Raw genomic sequence first — 17,641 nt, 5'->3', positions numbered from 1 at the left:
TCTGCTGCTTTGAAGGTCCCAATGAGCACAGTGGCCTCCATCATCCGTAAGTGGAAGAAGTTCGAAACCACCAGGACTCTTCCAAGAGCTGGCCGGCCATCTAAACTGAGCAATCGGGGGAGAAGGGCCTTAGTCAGGGAGGTGACCAAGAACCCAATGGTCACTCTGTCAGAGCTCCAGAGGTCCTCTGTGGAGAGAGGAGAACCTTCCAGAAGGACAACCATCACTGCAGCAATCCACCAATCGGGCCTGTATGGTAGAGTGGCCAGACGGAAGCCACTCCTTAGTAAAAAGCACATTGCAGCCCGCCTGGAGTTTGCCAAAAGGCACCTGAAGGACTCTCAGACCATGAGAAAGAAAATTCTCTGGTCTGATGAGACAAAGATTGAACTCTTTGGTGTGAATGCCAGGCGTCACGTTTGGAGGAAACCAGGCACCGCTCATCACCAGGCCAATACCATCCCTACAGTGAAGCATGGTGGTGGCAGCATCATGCTGTGGGGATGTTTTTCAGCGGCAGGGACTGGGAGACTAGTCAGGATAAAGGGAAAGATGACTGCAGCAATGTACAGAGACATCCTGGATGAAAACCTGCTCCAGAGCGCTCTTGACCTCAGACTGGGGCGACGGTTCATCTTTCAGCAGGACAACGACCCTAAGCACACAGCCAAGATATCAAAGGAGTGGCTTCAGGACAACTCTGTGAATGTCCTTGAGTGGCCCAGCCAGAGCCCAGACTTGAATCCGATTGAACATCTCTGGAGAGATCTTAAAATGGCTGTGCACCGATGCTTCCCATCCAACCTGATGGAGCTTGAGGGGTGCTGCAAAGAGGATTGGGCGAAACTGGCCAAGGATAGGTGTGCCAAGCTTGTGGCATCATATTCAAAAAGACTTGAGGCTGTAATTGCTGCCAAAGGTGCACTGTATCTATGATATTGCGCTCATCATCTAGTATTTCATTCAAAAATCAAATATATCTGCTGTATAGTATCTTTCATATCTACATATATTTTTCACAAGTACCTTTCCAATCTGATATGTTACAGATTGCGTTTTCTATTAATTAGTGCCTATCTTATCTATGTTACAGTGCCTTCCTGTTGACACACATATATTATTCCTACAATATGTAAAAAGCCACTAATTCCAGTTCCAAAAAAAAAATCCTTGTCCAAAGGACAATTAATGATTTTTAGACCTGTAGCATTAACATCCATAATGATGAAGGCATTTAAACGCATAATGGTAGGGAACCTGCAGCCAGAAGTACAACATCTTTTAGATCCCTGCCGATCTGCATAGAAGGATAGTAGTGTACTGATGAAGCTTTATACATCTGCTTTTGAAACATCTTGAAAATCCCATTGCTTACACTAGACTTTTGGTTATGGATTTTAGTTCAGCGTTTCATACGTTACTGCCTCAGATTCTGGTAAATAAGCAGAGAGGAAGGTGAATCCTTATATAATTAGATGGTACTTTGCATTTCTCGCAGGCAGGCAGCAACAGGAGAAAGTTAACTCAACCCTCTCCGACTTACCAGAAACACATACTGGGGCTCCTCAGGGTTGTCTGAGCTTCCCTATTCTTTTTCCAGTAATTATAGGTGTCGGTACTCAAACAATTATATTACGTTTTCTGATAATAGGGCCATTCTGAGTCTGCTGATGACAGATTCAGATATAGCACTATACAACATGGGCATTCAGGAGGTTCTGCAGTGGTGTGGGGATCATAATTTGATTTTAAATGTTAATAAAACTCAAGGTCCACTGGTGATCATTGTTCAGTTTTTATTAATGGAGAGAGAGTTGAGCAGGTAACAAAATACAAGCATTTGCGTATTTACTTCGATAGTCAGCTGCATTGGGTCCATCATGTGGAATGTGTTTGTTCTGGAGTTGGTCCATGCCTGTACTTCCATGATGTGGACCAAAGTATTATGTTGTTATTTTACAAAGTAGCTATTGAATCACTTATCTGTTATGGTATTATAATATGTTTTGGTAATTTGATTGTGAAACTTGGATCACAACTCCAAAATGTGATTAGAAGAGCAGGTAAAATAACTGGCATACGGCCCCCATCCTCTCTCCATGAGATTTCTAAGTAAACAGTGAAGAGGCAAAGCCTTAAAATAATTGGGTGACCCAACTCATTCTTTAAAAGGAGTCTGAGCTAATGCCTTCAGGCAAGAGATACAGGATACCAGTCTGCACGTCGAACAGGTACAAAGTTTCATTTGTTCCACTATCAAATAAATTATTAAATAATAAAGTTTTTTTTTTTTTGAAAGGCAAGGTGAAATATTTTTAATGTAGGGTATTTGTGTAAAATATTGTTTGTAATGTATTTAGTGTAAGTGATATGTATGTGGCTAGAAAGCATGTGCTCTCTCAAATGTCCAGGACAAATGTCTCTCAAGAGAGACCATACAGGCTAAGCTAACGTTTCACTGTTACTTGGTGCATCTCACTGTCGGTCCATTATATACTGCATTTCACATCTATACATCCATTGTAGTGTGTCTTTTAAGTCTATCTATCTATCTATCTATCTATCTATCTATCTATCTATCTATCTATCTATCTATCTATCTATCTATCTATCTATCTATCTATCTATCTATCTATCTATCTATCTATCTATCTATCTATCTATCACCCTTCACTATTTCTCCATTATATAGTGCATTATCTATGATATTGTACCTTTCATTATCTATTATATAGTGCCTTTCACATCTTCCTGTCTATCTTCTTCTGGGATTTCCTCATATATGGCTTGTTTCACAGAATCCACTTTTAAAATGCCTGTCCTATTTTTCCAGCTCTTGTTTTGTAAGTTGGACACCTGAATAGTTACAGCTCCATATTACTGTAAAAAATTCTATGTGACTTGAATAAAAAAAAATGGAGTTACCTGTCTGCCTTAAAATCTTACATAAAGTCAAAATAAATGTTGACCCAATGGTATAATGTAGTTGTATTTACTCAAAATAATTATTTGGATGAATTTGATCCAAATGTTCTACTTAGTTGACCACAAACTTCTAATGTGTGCAGCCAACATTAATGTTTAGTTGTAATGAATGAACATTAAGAGTTGTTCTAACAGTAATGAGGATTTCTCAGCTATTGATTTAAACTATAATTTTAAGCCGACTGAACAACTGTCATGGGTTTAACTTTTAATTTCAATTCAACCTAATGTTACTAGTTTTAAGAACACCTTACCAAATTGTTAGTTACTTGAACACAGAGAAACAAGTTCCTTGTCTACCTTATTTTTTTAAATATGTTTATCCTTCAAATAGCAATTAATGTTTTGGCACCGTGTTTGAAACAGAAGTTCATCAAAAAATGAACAATACAATTACATACAATTAATTATCTTAATTAACGATAATCTTGCTCTACAAAAATGAAGGACTTGCAATATTTCCACAAATTCCAAAATCAATTTACAAAAATAAAATTATTTATTTAAATGTTTCATCCTTCTATTTTGTGAATTGCACATTTGAACTGAATATTTGTCAAAACAAAAGTACAGCCATCATTGGTTTACTGCTGTAGTTATGGCTTTTTCAGTTGTACAAATTGATAACTCAAGGTTTGAGTGTTAGCTGAAGGAACAAAGAATCATTCTGTCAATTCAAAAGATGAACATTCTTTATAAACCTAACAGTATGGCATTGCTTAAGTTTTAGCCCTTATGCTGCTCAGGTCAAAATAAGGAAAAATAAACAGTGGTCCATTAAAGTGAATTTAGTAACACAAACATTAGTAATAAAAGTTACATACAAAAAAAATCTCAACTCTTTCACATATTTCATCCCAGCATGAGAATGAAAAACGTGTCAAACCTGATTCAGGCCAAAATGGTCCATAGAACATAAACCGCTTAACAGTGAAGACTCAATTGCAAGGGAAAACGAAATCCCCATGAACCATCCAATGCTTTGGCCACTTGATTGCTTAAACAGAATAACGAAGGAGTTTGTTCCTGAGTCCATGGATTTTTGCACTGCAGTAGTTCTCTCCTATTTTTAGGACTACTTTCTGAAGAAATTCAAAAGTGTACCTGAGCTCACAAGGGTAATCAACGTTGACTGCATATAATAGGCCTATAAGGACTGCAAAGGCATTGGCAACATCGCTTATTTCATTCATTGTGATGGTCTCCTCAAAGACAATTGCCACGTCCAGTATACACTTGGGAAGAAGGCTCTCATTCCCCTCTGTAATAATGATTATCCCGGTACTGACTCCTTTAATCATGTCACCTTCTGGATCAGTTGCCTACAGGATGACAAAAAAAGATTACCTATCGGAGAATGTCTTTAGGTTTTGTGCTATGTGGCCTAGAAAGAGTCATCATGGTTTATAGTATGTACTGAACAACCCAAGCACTGCAAAATTGATATAACTGAAGGTATTATAAACACTTTATAGTGCAAAGTGCTGAACAAAATCCTCAACGTGATTATCTCCATTTAAATACAATACAGTTTATTTTTGTATAGCTCAAAATCACACAGGAAGTGCCGCAATGGGCTTTAACAGGCCCTGCCTCTTGACAGACCCCCAGCCTCGACTCTCTAAGAAGACAAGGAAAAACTCCCAAAACAAACCTTGTAGGGAAAAATGGAAGAAACCTCAGGAAAGGCCGTTCAAAGAGAGACCCCTTTCCAGGTAGGTTGGGCGTGCAGTGGGTGTCAAAAGAAGGGGGTCAATACAATACAATACAATACACAGAACAGAACATCTTAAAGAAATTTTACTGACCTGACAAACTTTGATAAAATTTCTAGGCTTCTCTCTGAGAAAGTAAGGCAAAACCAGAAGGGCAACTGCTCGTCTCCTTTGATTTGTGTCCTAAAAAAAATAAAAAAATAAATAAAAAAGGACTACATTAGAAAAATCTGAAGCCAGCTGGCTTTGGGCCACAGGTCTTTAACTAGAAATACCACAGTCAGTTGCAGTGTGCCATGAGCTCAGGACGATCCCATGCTGATGTGGTCTTTGTACATTTTTACGTTAACAAGACGAACTTTGGGGATTAGTGTTGTTGCAGTGAGCTGCGGAGTATGAAATTAAGTTATGTACTAACGTAGACCTGTTCTGCCTGTGTCTGCATGGATTTCCTCCAGGAGCTCCGGTTTTCTCCCACAGTCCAATGACATGCCACTTAGGTGCATTGGCGATCCTAAATTGTCCCTAGTGTGTGCTTGGTGTGTGTATGTGTGCGGTGGGCTGGCACTCTGCGTGCAGATTTGTACCTGCTTTGTGCCCTGTGCTGGCTGGGATTGGCTCCAGCAGACCCCCGTGACCCTGTGTTAGGATATAGCGGGTTGGATAATGACTGACTGACTGACTAACATAGACCACCTCATGAGCAGGTTGAACAGACTTAGTATGGTGAAAATTAATTCTGCACTCAGACTGTTATGGATATGAAATATCAAGATCTTATTTAAAGATACTGTTTAAAAGAACATAATATAACAAACATCAAGGCACATTTACATTTTGGAGTTCATTGTACTTATTTAAATAAACATAAATGAATTTTTTGCTTGTGGAAAAAAATAAGTACACCGCTACAGTTATCGCTACCTCAAATACCTACTTAGAATCAGGTGCAGATGATTGTGAAAATGACTTAAGTGTTTAAAATTATAAAGGGAATTAGTACAGTGGATCGAGACTGTTATTTTAAAATGAGTTCATCAAGAACACAGTTGGAAACTTGTTAAGGGTAAATTTCGCACAAACATTAGGAAGTTTTTCTTTACACAAAGAACGATGGACACTTGGAATAAGCTACCAAGTAATGTGGTAGACAGTAAGACTTTAGGACTTTTAATACTCGACTTGATGTTTTTTTGGAAGAAATAAGTGGATAGGACTGGTGTGCTTTGTTGGGCTGAATGGCCTGTTCTTGACTAGAGTGTTCTAATGTTCTAATATTCTAATGAAAAAGTACTTATCTCTCTATTATAAAAAAAATCCTGGAAAGCAAAAGCAAAGCGATGATATGTGATCTTCTCGGAAGACATTTAAAAGACCAGCGAGACAAAAGAGACTGGCCACGGAGCGTCTTGCGGGGACCGTAAACATGAGACTTGGTGCCAAGAGATTGTCCCAGGGCCGTCTCGTGGGGACGTGGAACACGAGATTCTTGCAAGACATGCCCTACTTACAAAAGATACAGTATATAAAAGCACACCCATCAAATAAAACTCAGTGGTGTAAAAGCACGTAGTACACACAGATCATGTGCTCTCAGCACATATAAAACGTGTAAGGACAATACGGAGAATAGAGACCCAAAGGCGTTGGAGAGAAAAAAAGGCAGATAAGAGATTATGAAAGCAGTGGAATTCGAAAGGCTCAAACAAACGATGGCACGATACACATGCAGAGAAAGGTACAGAATATGAAAGCAGTAAAATTCGAAAGTATTGTAGCGTCCCAGCCAGGTTGAAGCCTTTTTGGTTTTATCAGACTACAGCACGGAAGACAGCGGGGTATTGACTGATGCAGTAAGGGGGAGGCGAGACCCGGGGGAGGAGGGGTTGGAGAGGGTGCTGGAAAATTGTTTGGTTAGGAATTCTGCGATTGTTCAAGTAAAACTTTTGTGACACTTTCATGTCAGTCGCTACAGTATCAAAGAATATTGAAAAGATCGCATTACCGCAAACACAAGGTGATTAATCATCAGAACCAGGTGTAACTGAAAGAATAGCAGGACAAATCGAGGTCAGAAATAAAAGGCAAAGAGTAGAAAACAAAGTCTTTTCGCATTCGCATCATTCAATGCACAAAACGTGGATTTACACAATAATGGACCAAACGCTATGAGAATCTGTGGTCCCAGAACAGTTAAAGCAACGACAAGTTGAATTTCAAAGAATACACAATTCGGTCGGGTGTATATTGATGATCACGGAGAAGCGATGCAAATTTTAACAGGCAAAAAGAAAGGTAATGTATATATTCCGCGAATAACATTACACACCAAAGGAGATCGTGATATGCCATTCGTATTAAAATGTTTACAGTTTACCGTGAGAATAGCTTTCGCTATAACAGTCAATAAATCACAGGGACAAACATTAGAAAAAGTCGGATTATTTATTAGAGAAACAGAAACAATATTCACTCACGGGCAGTTATATGTTGTTTTGTCACAATGTGTCTCCAAAATATATTGTTTTTAATGAAGCTTTAAAGTAAAAGTGCAAATAATGAAATTGAAACAATTCCAAAGAAAAATAAATTAAAATTGTATATCCAATTAACCAAACACATGGGCTGGCGAGCAAAGTGAGCAGGAGGCGAAGCCCCTAGTTTGTCATTAAAAAAATATGGAAAACATATATTTATATTTGGACTCAAGGATAGTGTGATACTGAATTAAATATATTTAAGTCAACGCCACAGAAAAAGACAAACAAAATATATTTACAGGTTCATCTCAATAAATTAGAATATCATCGAAAAGTTAACTTATTTCAGTAATTCAATTCAAAAAGTGAAACTCAAATATTATATAGATTCATTACACACAGAGTGATATATTTCAAGTGTTTATTTCTTTTCATTTTGCTGATTATGGCCTACAGGTGATGAAAACTCAATATTTAGTATCTCAGAAAATTACAATATTGCACAAGACCAATTAAAAAAAAAAAAAAATTATTTTTTTTTATTAATTTTTTATTGTAATCATTCCATACAAATAGATCAATTTATAACCAAACAAATTAAAGACAAATCAGACCCCACCCCAGAGAAGGAGAGATTAGCTAAAGGAGAATTGCTTAGGGCTTTTTAATAAGACAACAATAAGCAAAGGAAAGGAAGAAATAAATATATATGTAAATAAGAGATGGAGAAGGGAATTAAATGCGGTAATAGTTATTTCTCTTATTCTAAAATAATATTGATCAGATCCTGTCAGGTTTCGAAAAAATTTTGTACAGATCCTCTAACTGAGAATTAGATTTTTTCCAATTTCAAATAATATAAAACATCGAGAAAGATTTTTAATACAGAAATGTTAGCCTGCTGAAAAGTCTGTCCATGTATGCACTTAGTACTTGGTCAGGGCTCCTTTTCCATGAATTACTGCATCAATGTGGCGTGGCATGGAGGTGACCAGCCTGTGGCACTGCTAAGGTGATATGGAAGCCCAGGATGCTTTGATCGCGGCCTTCAGCTCGTCTGCATTGTTGGCTCTGGTGTCTCTCATCTTCCTCTTGACAATATGGGGTTTAGGTCAGGCGAGTTTGCTGGCCAATCAAGCACAGTGATACTATGGTATTGGTACTTTTGGTAGTGTGGGCAGGTGCCAAGTCCTGCTGGAAAATGAAATCAGCATCTCCATAAAGCTTGTCAGCAGAGGGAAGCATGAATCTCCTGATAGACGGCTGAGCTGACTTTGGACTTAATAAAACACAGTGGACCAACACCAGCAGATGACATGGCTCCCCAAATAATCACTGACTGTGGAAGCTTCAAACTGGACCTCAAGCAACTTGAATTCTGTGCCTCTCCGCTCTTCCTCCCAACTCTAGGACCTTGATCCTTCATCTGAAAAGAGGACTTTGGACCACTGAGCAACAGTCCAGTCCGTTTTCTCCTTAGCCCAAGTAAGACGCTTCTGACATGGTCTCTGGTTCAAGAGTGGCTTGACACAAGGAATGCTGTGACAGTTTTAGCCCACATCCCTTACACACGTCTGTGTGCGGTGACTGTTAAAGCACTGACTCCAGCCGTAGTCCACTCCTTGTGAGTCTCCCCCAAATTCTTGAATGGGCTGTGCTTCACAATCCTCTCAAGGGTGCGGTTATCCCTGTTGCTTGTGCACCTTTTTCTTCCCCATTTTTTCCTTCCACTCAACTTTCCATTAATATGCTTGGATACAGCACTCTGTGAACAGCCATCTTCTTTAGCAATGAGTCAGCAGTCTTCCCCATGATTGTGTGGCCTACTGAACCAGACTGAGAGACCATTTAAAGGCTCAGGACCCCCTTGCAGTTGTTTTGGGTTAATTCGCTAAGTGGAGTGTGACACCAGGAGTCTACAATATTGAACTTTTTCAAAACATTCACATTTTCTGAGATACTAAATTTTCGTTTTTTTTTTTTTTTTTTTTTAGCTGTAGGCCATAATCAGCAAAATGAAATGAAATGAATCCCAGCCAACACAGGGCACAAGGCAGGAACCAATCCTGGGCAGGGTGCCAATCCACCGCAGGACACACACACCAAGCACACACTAGGGCTAATTTAGAATCGCCAATCCACCTAACCTGCATGTCTCTCGACTGTGGGAGGAAACCGGAGCGCCCGGAGGAAACCCACGCAGACACGGGGAGAACATGCAAACTCCACGCAGGGAGGACCCGGGAAGCGAACCCAGGTCCCCAGGTCTTCCAACTGTGAGGCAGCAGCGCTACCCACTGCGCCGCCCATGAAAAGAAATAAACACTTGAAATATATCACTGTGTGTAATAAATCTATATGAGTTTCACTTTTTGAATTGAGTTACTGAATTAAATTAACTTTTCGATGATACAGTAATCCCTCGCTATATCGCGCTTCGCCTTTCGCGGCTTCACTCCATCGCGGATTTTATATGTAAGCATATTTAAATATATATCGCGGATTTTTCGCTGCTTCGTGGGTTTCTGCGGACAATGGGTCTTTTAATTTCTGGTACATGCTTCCTCAGTTGGTTTGCCCAGTTGATTTCATACAAGGGACGCTATTGGCAGATGGCTGTGAAGCTACCCAGCTTACTTTTCTCTTTCTCTTGCTGACTTTCTCTGATCCTGACGTAGGGGGATTGAGCAGGGCTGTTCGCGCACCTAGACGATACGGATGCTCGTCTAAAAATGCTGAAAGATTATCTTCACGTTTCTATCTTTTGTGCAGCTGCTTCCTGAAACGACATGCACGGTGCTTCGCATACTTAAAAGCTCGAAGGGCACGTATTGATTTTTGCTTGAAAAACAAACTCTGTCTCTGTCTCTCTCTCTCTCTCTCCCTGCTCCTGACGGAGGGGGTGTGAGCTGCCGCCTTCAACAGCTTTGTGTCGCGGTGCTTCGCATACTTAAGCCAAACAGCCCTATTGATTTGTTTGCTAGAGATTGTTTTCTCTATCTATGTGACATTCTGTGCTCCTGACACGCACTCCTTTGAAGAGGAAAATATGTTTGCATTCTTTTAATTGTGAGACGGAACTGTCATCTCTGTCTTGTCATGGAGCAGAGTTAAACTTTTGAAAAAGAGACAAATGTTTGTTTGCAGTGTTTGAATAACGTTCCTGTCTCTCTACAACCTCCTGTGTTTCTGCGCAAATCTGTGACCCAAGCATGACAATATAAAAATAACCATATAAACATATGGTTTCTACTTCGCGGATTTTCTTATTTCGCGGGTGGATCTGGAACGCAACCCCCACGATGGAGGAGGGATTACTGTATTCTAATTTACTGAGATGCACCTGTATTGAATAATGTAAGAAACAGAACACTATGGATCGATATTCATTTACAACCATTAATCTTCTGTAAAAAAGATGCAGAGTTGGTGTTTCTAATTAAAAAGTCACTTGACTGCCGGTTCAGAAAGTGTGTATTAAAAGATGCCGCTAGTTTTCTACATAATGTATTCCTTTGGACTGCTGTGGAGGGATTTTTGCAAATATTCTCCATTTCTGACATGAGATGTCTCATGCTACGTATTATGTAGCACCTGTGCTCTACTGTGAAGTTTGTGCTGCGTTGAGACATTCTTTATGAATATTGTCCAGCCTCTGACTAGGTATTTTATATGCTTTGGTGACTGTTGAATTAATTTGACAATCAGCAAAAGCTGCGTGCACAATGAATAACAAGTATCAGCTCTTCTGTATTATCTATGTACTGTAATTGGGAAATGACTTACAGCAAGAACAGATTATGACCCTCACATGGTGTCACGCACATATATTTACAATCTATGAACATCAAATCTAAAAATAAAATGAGCTGAAGGTGGTGGTCTCCCTTGAAGATTTAGATCGTGGGGCAGCAACTCAATGTACGAGTGTTGCATGGAAGAGCACAAAGTACCTTAAAACAGAAACATTTCAGTGTTGTGTCAAATTCAGTTATGTTTCATATACATTCCAACGTTTACCGTTCATCATTATTATTTTGAATATACTGTATGTTACACATATTTCAAGCCTTTTAGACACTAAGAGGTTAACATTTACAATAAAAACAATGTCACTCATTTTTATCTAATGGAACTTAACGATTTGAATCATTTTTTAACAAGTTTGCAAGAGGACATACTTTTTCCCTGTGCTGAGTCTCTTTAAATTGAGAGGAATATGTAGCTGCAAGTCATTAATGGACAGAGAGCAAGACATTCATTGCTGGTGCACTGCTGCTACCGGGCAACAGACAGTCATCTGAGCAAACAGAGGAGAAGCAGGAGGCCAAAGCAAGACTAGCTGCAAATTATTTAAACTTGGTATTACAGTGGAACCTCGGTTTGTGAGCATAATTCATTCCGGAAATGTGCTCGCAATCCAAAGCACTCGTATATCAAAGTGAATTTCCCCATAAGAAATAATGGAAACTCAGATGATTCGTTCCACAACCCAAAACTATTCATATAAAAATGATTAATACAAAATATAAATTAAAAATACTGTACTTAAAACAAATTAAGCTGCACTTTACCTTTGAAAAGAATCATGGTTGGTGTGAGTGAGTTTCTAAACCCTTGTGGGATTCCACCCAACGGGACGACACGCGGAAGAGCGTCCCGAAGCAACCGCAGGCTCCCAGCGCTGTAGCAGTTTGCCGTAAAAGCGATCCGAAAAGATCGCGGACATGCTATAAGCGCCTGCCATTGATGGGGGATACAAGGAACAAGGAACATTATTAATGCACAGGGCACGGTATTACTTGGCCCCGACCCTGCCTGACTGCTGTGTCTCTGTGTAAGAGAGTGGCAGATCCCGCTATAATAAATAACCGCACTCTTCCTGTTTCAAGCTGAATAAAGCTGGTGTCGCTAAAGTACTGAGACTCAGCTTCATGTTTTGGGGTGCAAGACAGAGACTCACACATTACAACACACACACACATGGTCACAATGCTATAGTAAACCGTATACGCTCGTATGGATGTTGACTATACGAGTGAGGCACGCCGACTGAGCCCGAGAATGGGAGACGATTACCCACAATCCCACAGTGAGAGAGAGAACAACCATCAGCTCAGTTGTGATCACTCGGCAGACAAAGCGTATATGGACTACTCATATTGCAAGACCTCGCTCGTTTATCAAGTCAAAATTTATTAAAAATTTTAGCTCGTCTTGCAAAACACTCGCAAACCAAGTTACTTGCAATCCAAGGTTCCACTGTACATTTATTTTGCTGTTTACTAAAACAGCAGCTAGACCTGAGGATTGTCCCCCTCTTAGTAATGGACTCCGAAGTCTGGTGTTGATCCACAGCCAACACGGTACTACCTCAGGTACACTGCTGCTGACCCCACATGTTTGTACTGGAGTCTGAACACAATGCATATCTAAACATTGAATGCCCATACAGAAATACGAAAATGGCTATGCTTAATGTTTGCATTATAAAAGCAGCCCACATTTCAGGTAGAATAGGGGGATGAGGAAACCTACAAAACCACCACGTAATAAAAAAAAAAAGCAATTCATTGGTCGCTCAGCTCACTTGGACACAAACTGCTTCTTGATAAACCTTGAGTGGTTTACCAGGGAGAAGATGTATAAATGGTGAGACATCAGGTATTTCAACAATTACAATGGTGGGCTCCACTAAGTCTGCAGACACATCTTCAAACACAAAGCATGCGTGTTGATTATTCTAAAGAATAACATCACAGAAACAAAACAACGTCATTCTCTTTGTACCTCCTTTTCAAGGCACTGCAGAAGACTCCTCAGTTCAGGAATTCCAGCGCCATTTTCTCGATACATTTGTAACAGTCTTGGTACATAAACATCCAGTCCCTCCATGAATGATGCCTGAAGATTTTTGCAGAGCAGCCTAGTGAACTCTGCAGTGACCTGTTGAGACGAGATGCACTCTTCAGCATATTAATTGTGATCTACTTCTCAGAGGTTATTGTATTTTAATTCAATACACTTACTGGTATACAGTACCTTTATATTCAACATAAAGTACTAGAAAGTAACCTATTATATGCATTACATTTTTACAGTTTATTTTTAATGTATCTGTAAGAAAAAAACGTGTCACTTGTGAGGTTTTGCCTATTATTAGAACTTTAGAACATTCTGGACGAGAACAGACCATTCAGCCCAACAAACTTCGCCATTCCCATCCACTGAATTCTTCTAAAATAACATCATGTTGAGTTTTGAAGGTCACTAAAGTCCTACTGTCTACCACACTACTCAATTGCTTATTCCAAGTGTCTGTGGTTCTCTGTGTTAAGGAAAACTTCCTACTGTTTGTGTGAAATTTACCCTTAACAAACTTCCAACTGTGTCCCTGATGAACTCCTTTTAAAGTCATCATCTTGATCCACTGGACTAATTCCCTTCATTTTAAACACTTCAGTCAGGTCTCCTCTTAATCTCCTTTTGTTAAATTCTAAAGGCTCAGCTCTTTTAATCTTTCCTCATAACTCATCCCCTGTAGCCCTGAATCAGCCTAGTCACTCTTCTCTGGACTTTTTCTAGTGCTGCTATGTCCTGTTTATTTCACGATAGGTGTCACAAGGTTCGCAAAACTATCCCTCCTGAAATTAATTACTACTTCAGAAAAAAGCCTGAATGTAAACTCTGAACTAAGATGACTCCGTTGATCAAATTCAACTGAACCAAGTATAAATAACAATGATGTCTTACTTGACTTTGTGTAAACAGTGCTGGCCAGCTGCTTTTCACATCAGAGACAAGGGGTGCATCCTCCACAATAACCCATCTCCATAATGCAAATGTGCTCAACATCAATTTGTCCACCAGATTCCAGTCAATTTTCTTTTTTGACATTTCCTCAACTAGAGCTTTCCATTCCTCCTCGAGAACCGCAGCTGTCTTGCCTTGTGGGAAAGTGGGTAGAAAGTTTAACTCCAATCTCTTCGCCTTCTTCTTCTTTTTGACCAGTTTGCTGTGCTCATCTCTTCTTTTCAGTCTATTAATGCTCACTTCTGGACAACCTGCTGTAGAAAGCTTTCGCCGGTAATTCGCCATCTTGAACTTTAACCTGAATTTCCACTGATGCCAGCCATACTTTGAGCCAGGTTCCTTCAAACAAGGATGCTTCTCAGTTAGGGCTTTAGCTACACTCTCATATTGTTGACCATCAGGATAGGCCTTGAACTCGTACATTGCATTTGCCAACCAATCTAAAATGTCTATCTTCATGTCCTTGCTGAATGACAGAACAGACCCGTCTATTTTATAGGCTTCATTTCCTTGTTTGAGCCTGTACTCGACATCGTAAGAAAAAAACGGAATTGTAAATGATTCCGGCAATGATCTTAAACGAGCAGTGAATGCATCATCCGAAGTTAATGAATGCCCACTAGCAGTATCCAAAGAGGAGTCAGAAAAGCAGCTGTCTGAGCATTTGAAAACTATTTCGAGGGTTGCTTTATCCTTTGGGAGATCGGTGATGTTTATAAGATTACAGAGCTCATTATGAAAGTCAGGATCTTCATATTGTATAACAAAATCTCCTTGCAAGTTAAACATTGCCTTTAACATTGAGTGAAGCTCTTTTACAGTCCCTGGAAGCTCTAAAGTGATCTTTCTAATGTTATCTATGGCAAGTTTGACACGAAGTAGCATTGTGAGCCCTACAGGAAAAAAGAATGATAACATTAACATTTAAGGTGCATTAGTTCATAGAACATTGAAATACTTTATCGTCCTTTAAATTCCTCATTTTGCAATACTATGGAACAGATGAATTACTAAGAAAATGACTAAGAAAGCCATGACCACAGGCAGTGATGACCTTGACGTAGTAAAAACGTTTCTGGAGAGAAGAAAAGCTTTCCCTTGACTATGTAGAGAGAGAATGGGTTGTTTTAGAACATTAGAACAAGCTAGACGAGAACAGGCCATTCAGCCCAACAAAGCTCACCAATCCTGTCCACTGAATTCTTCTAAAAAATCATTGAGTTTTGAAAGTCCCTAAAGTCCTACTGTCTATCACACTATATGGTCACTTATTCCATGTGTTTATGGTTCAGTTCCTAATGTTTGTGCAAAATTTACCCTGAACAACTTTCCAACTGTGTCCCTGTGTTCTTGATGAACTCATTTTAAAGTCACCGTCTCGATCCACTGGACTAAATTTGCTTCATAATTTTAAACACTTCAGTCAGGTCACCTCTTAATCTTCTTTACCTTAAATTGTAAAGGCTCAGCTCTTTTAATTTTTCCTCATAACTCATCCCCTGCAGTCCTGGACTCAGCCTAGTTGCTCTTCTCTGGACCTTTTCTAGCCCTGCTGTGTCCTTTTTGTAGCCTGGAGACCAAAACTGCACCCAGTACTCCAGATGAGGCCTCACCAGTGTGTTATAAAGCTTGAGCAGAACCTCCTGTGACTTGTACTCCACACATCAAGACGCTAAATAGCCTGACATTTTGTTAGTCTTCTTATAGGCTTCTGAACACAGTCTGGCAGTTGATAGCGACGAGTCCACTATGACTCTTAAATCCTTCTAATAAGGTGTACTTGTGTATTCAGATTAGAAGAGGAGAACAATCGAGACAAGAACAGGCCATTCAGTACAACAAAGCTCGCTAGTCCTGTCCACTTAATTCTTCAATCATTCTTCAGAATAACATCAAGTCGGGTTTTGAAAGTCTCTAAAGTCCGCCTGTCTGCCGCACTACTTGGTAACTTAACTGTCTGTGGTTCTCAGTGTAAAGAAAAACTTCCTAATGTTTGTGTGAAATTTCCCCTTAACAAGTTTCCAGCTGTGTCCCCGTGTTCTTGATGAACACATTTTAAAGTCACAGTCTCAATCCACTGGACTAATTAATTCCCTTCATAATTTTAAACACTTCAATCATGTCACCTCTTAATCTTCTTTTGTTAAACTGTAAAGGCTCAGATCTTTTATTCTTTCCTCATAACTCATCCCCTGTAGCCCTGGACTCAGCCTAGTTGCTCTTCTCTGGACCTTTTCTAGTGCTGCTATGTCCTTTTTGTAGCCTGGAGACCAAAACTGCACCCAGTACTCCAGATGAGGCCTCACCCTCACCAGTGTGTTATAAAGCTTGAGCAGAACCTCCTGTGACTTGTACTCCACATATCAAGGCGCTATATAACCTGACATTCTGTTAGACTTCTTAATGGCTCCTGAACACTGTCGGGAAGTCGACAGCTTAGAGTCCACTACGACTCCTAAATCCTTCTCATAAGCTGGACTCTCGATTTTCAGACCTCCCATTGTGTATTCAGACCTCACATTTTAACTTCCTACATTTACTGACATTAAATTTCATCTGCCACAAACCTGCCCAAGTCCTTCTGTAATGATTTAATGGATTCCAAATTATCTGCCAATCCAACTATCTTGGTATCCTTGGACTTGTACTCCACACATCAAAGTGCTATATAACCTAACATTCTGTTAGCCTTCTTAATGGCTTCTGAACACTGTTGAGAAGTTGATAGTGTAGAGTCCACTATGACTCCTATTCATTTAGGTCTTCTGGGTCAGCTACAAGAACATCACTGGAGTGACCAGTGACCTCAAAACCATCAAGATACTCCACTAACCAAGCTGTAAATGGTGGAGAAATGACACTTTACTAAAATTAATATTCTTGTGCCCAGTAAACTCTGGTAATCCACTTGTGTTGCCCACTGACAGAAACATCCCTTTCAGATATTTAGTTCCATGTAGACATACTGAAGAAGCATGTGACACAGATGTCACTTTTCCATATTTGTGTTCTATAGCCAAACACACAGAATTGTCCAAAATATCTGGAGACATTGCAGACACACTACCAAGCTCAACAGGTGGTCTGTAAATACTAGGCATGTCAAGAAAGTATGTAAGCATCAGCTGGTGTCTCATTGCCAAAGGGAAGAGAATGTTTTTTTGAAATTATTATCTCAAACACCCTTCTTGAAAAAACTATGTTTTGCCTCAAACCTAACTGTCCAGAAATCAACAAGAGTCCCAGAGCAACAGATACGAGGGCAATCCCAAAAGTAAGGTCTCCTATTTTTTTAGAAATACCAACAACCGTTTATTTTCTATAATGTTTACATCATTTTAAAGGTTAAAGACATTTATTTTTCTACATAATCGCCATTTCGGTCGATGCATTTTTGTAGACGCTGTGGTAGATTTAGAATGCCCATGTCATACCAGCTCGCCGCCATGTCCTTCAGGAAGCGTTGAACATCATCTTTCACCTCTTCGTCGGAGCAGAATCGCCTTCCGGACAAATGTTCTTTCAACTTAGGGAACAGGTGGTAGTCACTGGGTGCCAAGTCCGGACTATAGGGTGGGTGGGTGCATGATGAAGTTCCAACCGCCGATCTTTACGCATGTTTTGCTCAACCTTCGCGACTGTCTCGTC

General features: G+C 39.8%; 2 protein-coding genes across 4 annotated transcripts in view; one reads left to right on the top strand and one right to left on the bottom strand.

The window, feature by feature from the left end:
- Nucleotides 1–17,641, top strand: part of slc18a2 (solute carrier family 18 member 2) — a 215,651-nt gene that overhangs the window by 152,666 nt on the left and 45,344 nt on the right. The window lies entirely within an intron of this gene.
- On the bottom strand, nt 12,843–14,883 carry LOC127526762 (sterile alpha motif domain-containing protein 3-like). Its single transcript, XM_051923504.1, has 2 exons — nt 13,934–14,883; nt 12,843–13,126 (listed from the first exon to the last, which is right to left on the bottom strand). Exons 1-2 carry the CDS (start codon nt 14,876–14,878, stop codon nt 12,956–12,958), a joined length of 1,116 nt encoding a protein of 371 aa, XP_051779464.1. The 5' UTR covers nt 14,879–14,883; the 3' UTR covers nt 12,843–12,955.

The sequence above is a fragment of the Erpetoichthys calabaricus genome, chromosome 2 (assembly GCF_900747795.2).
Source record: "Erpetoichthys calabaricus chromosome 2, fErpCal1.3, whole genome shotgun sequence".
Lineage (NCBI taxonomy): Eukaryota > Metazoa > Chordata > Cladistia > Polypteriformes > Polypteridae > Erpetoichthys > Erpetoichthys calabaricus.
Note: the sequence above shows the minus strand (reverse complement) of the source record. Positions and strands in the feature narration are given on the sequence as shown.

Bases quoted from the DNA above. Each gene is read 5' to 3' on its own strand.
- LOC127526762 (XM_051923504.1), bottom strand. From the start codon at position 14,878: ATGCTACTTCGTGTCAAACTTGCCATAGATAACATTAGAAAGATCACT. The intron at 13,127-13,933 runs GTAAGACATCAT...TCGTCTCAACAG, and splicing joins CACTGTTTACACAAAGTCAA to GTCACTGCAGAGTTCACTAG.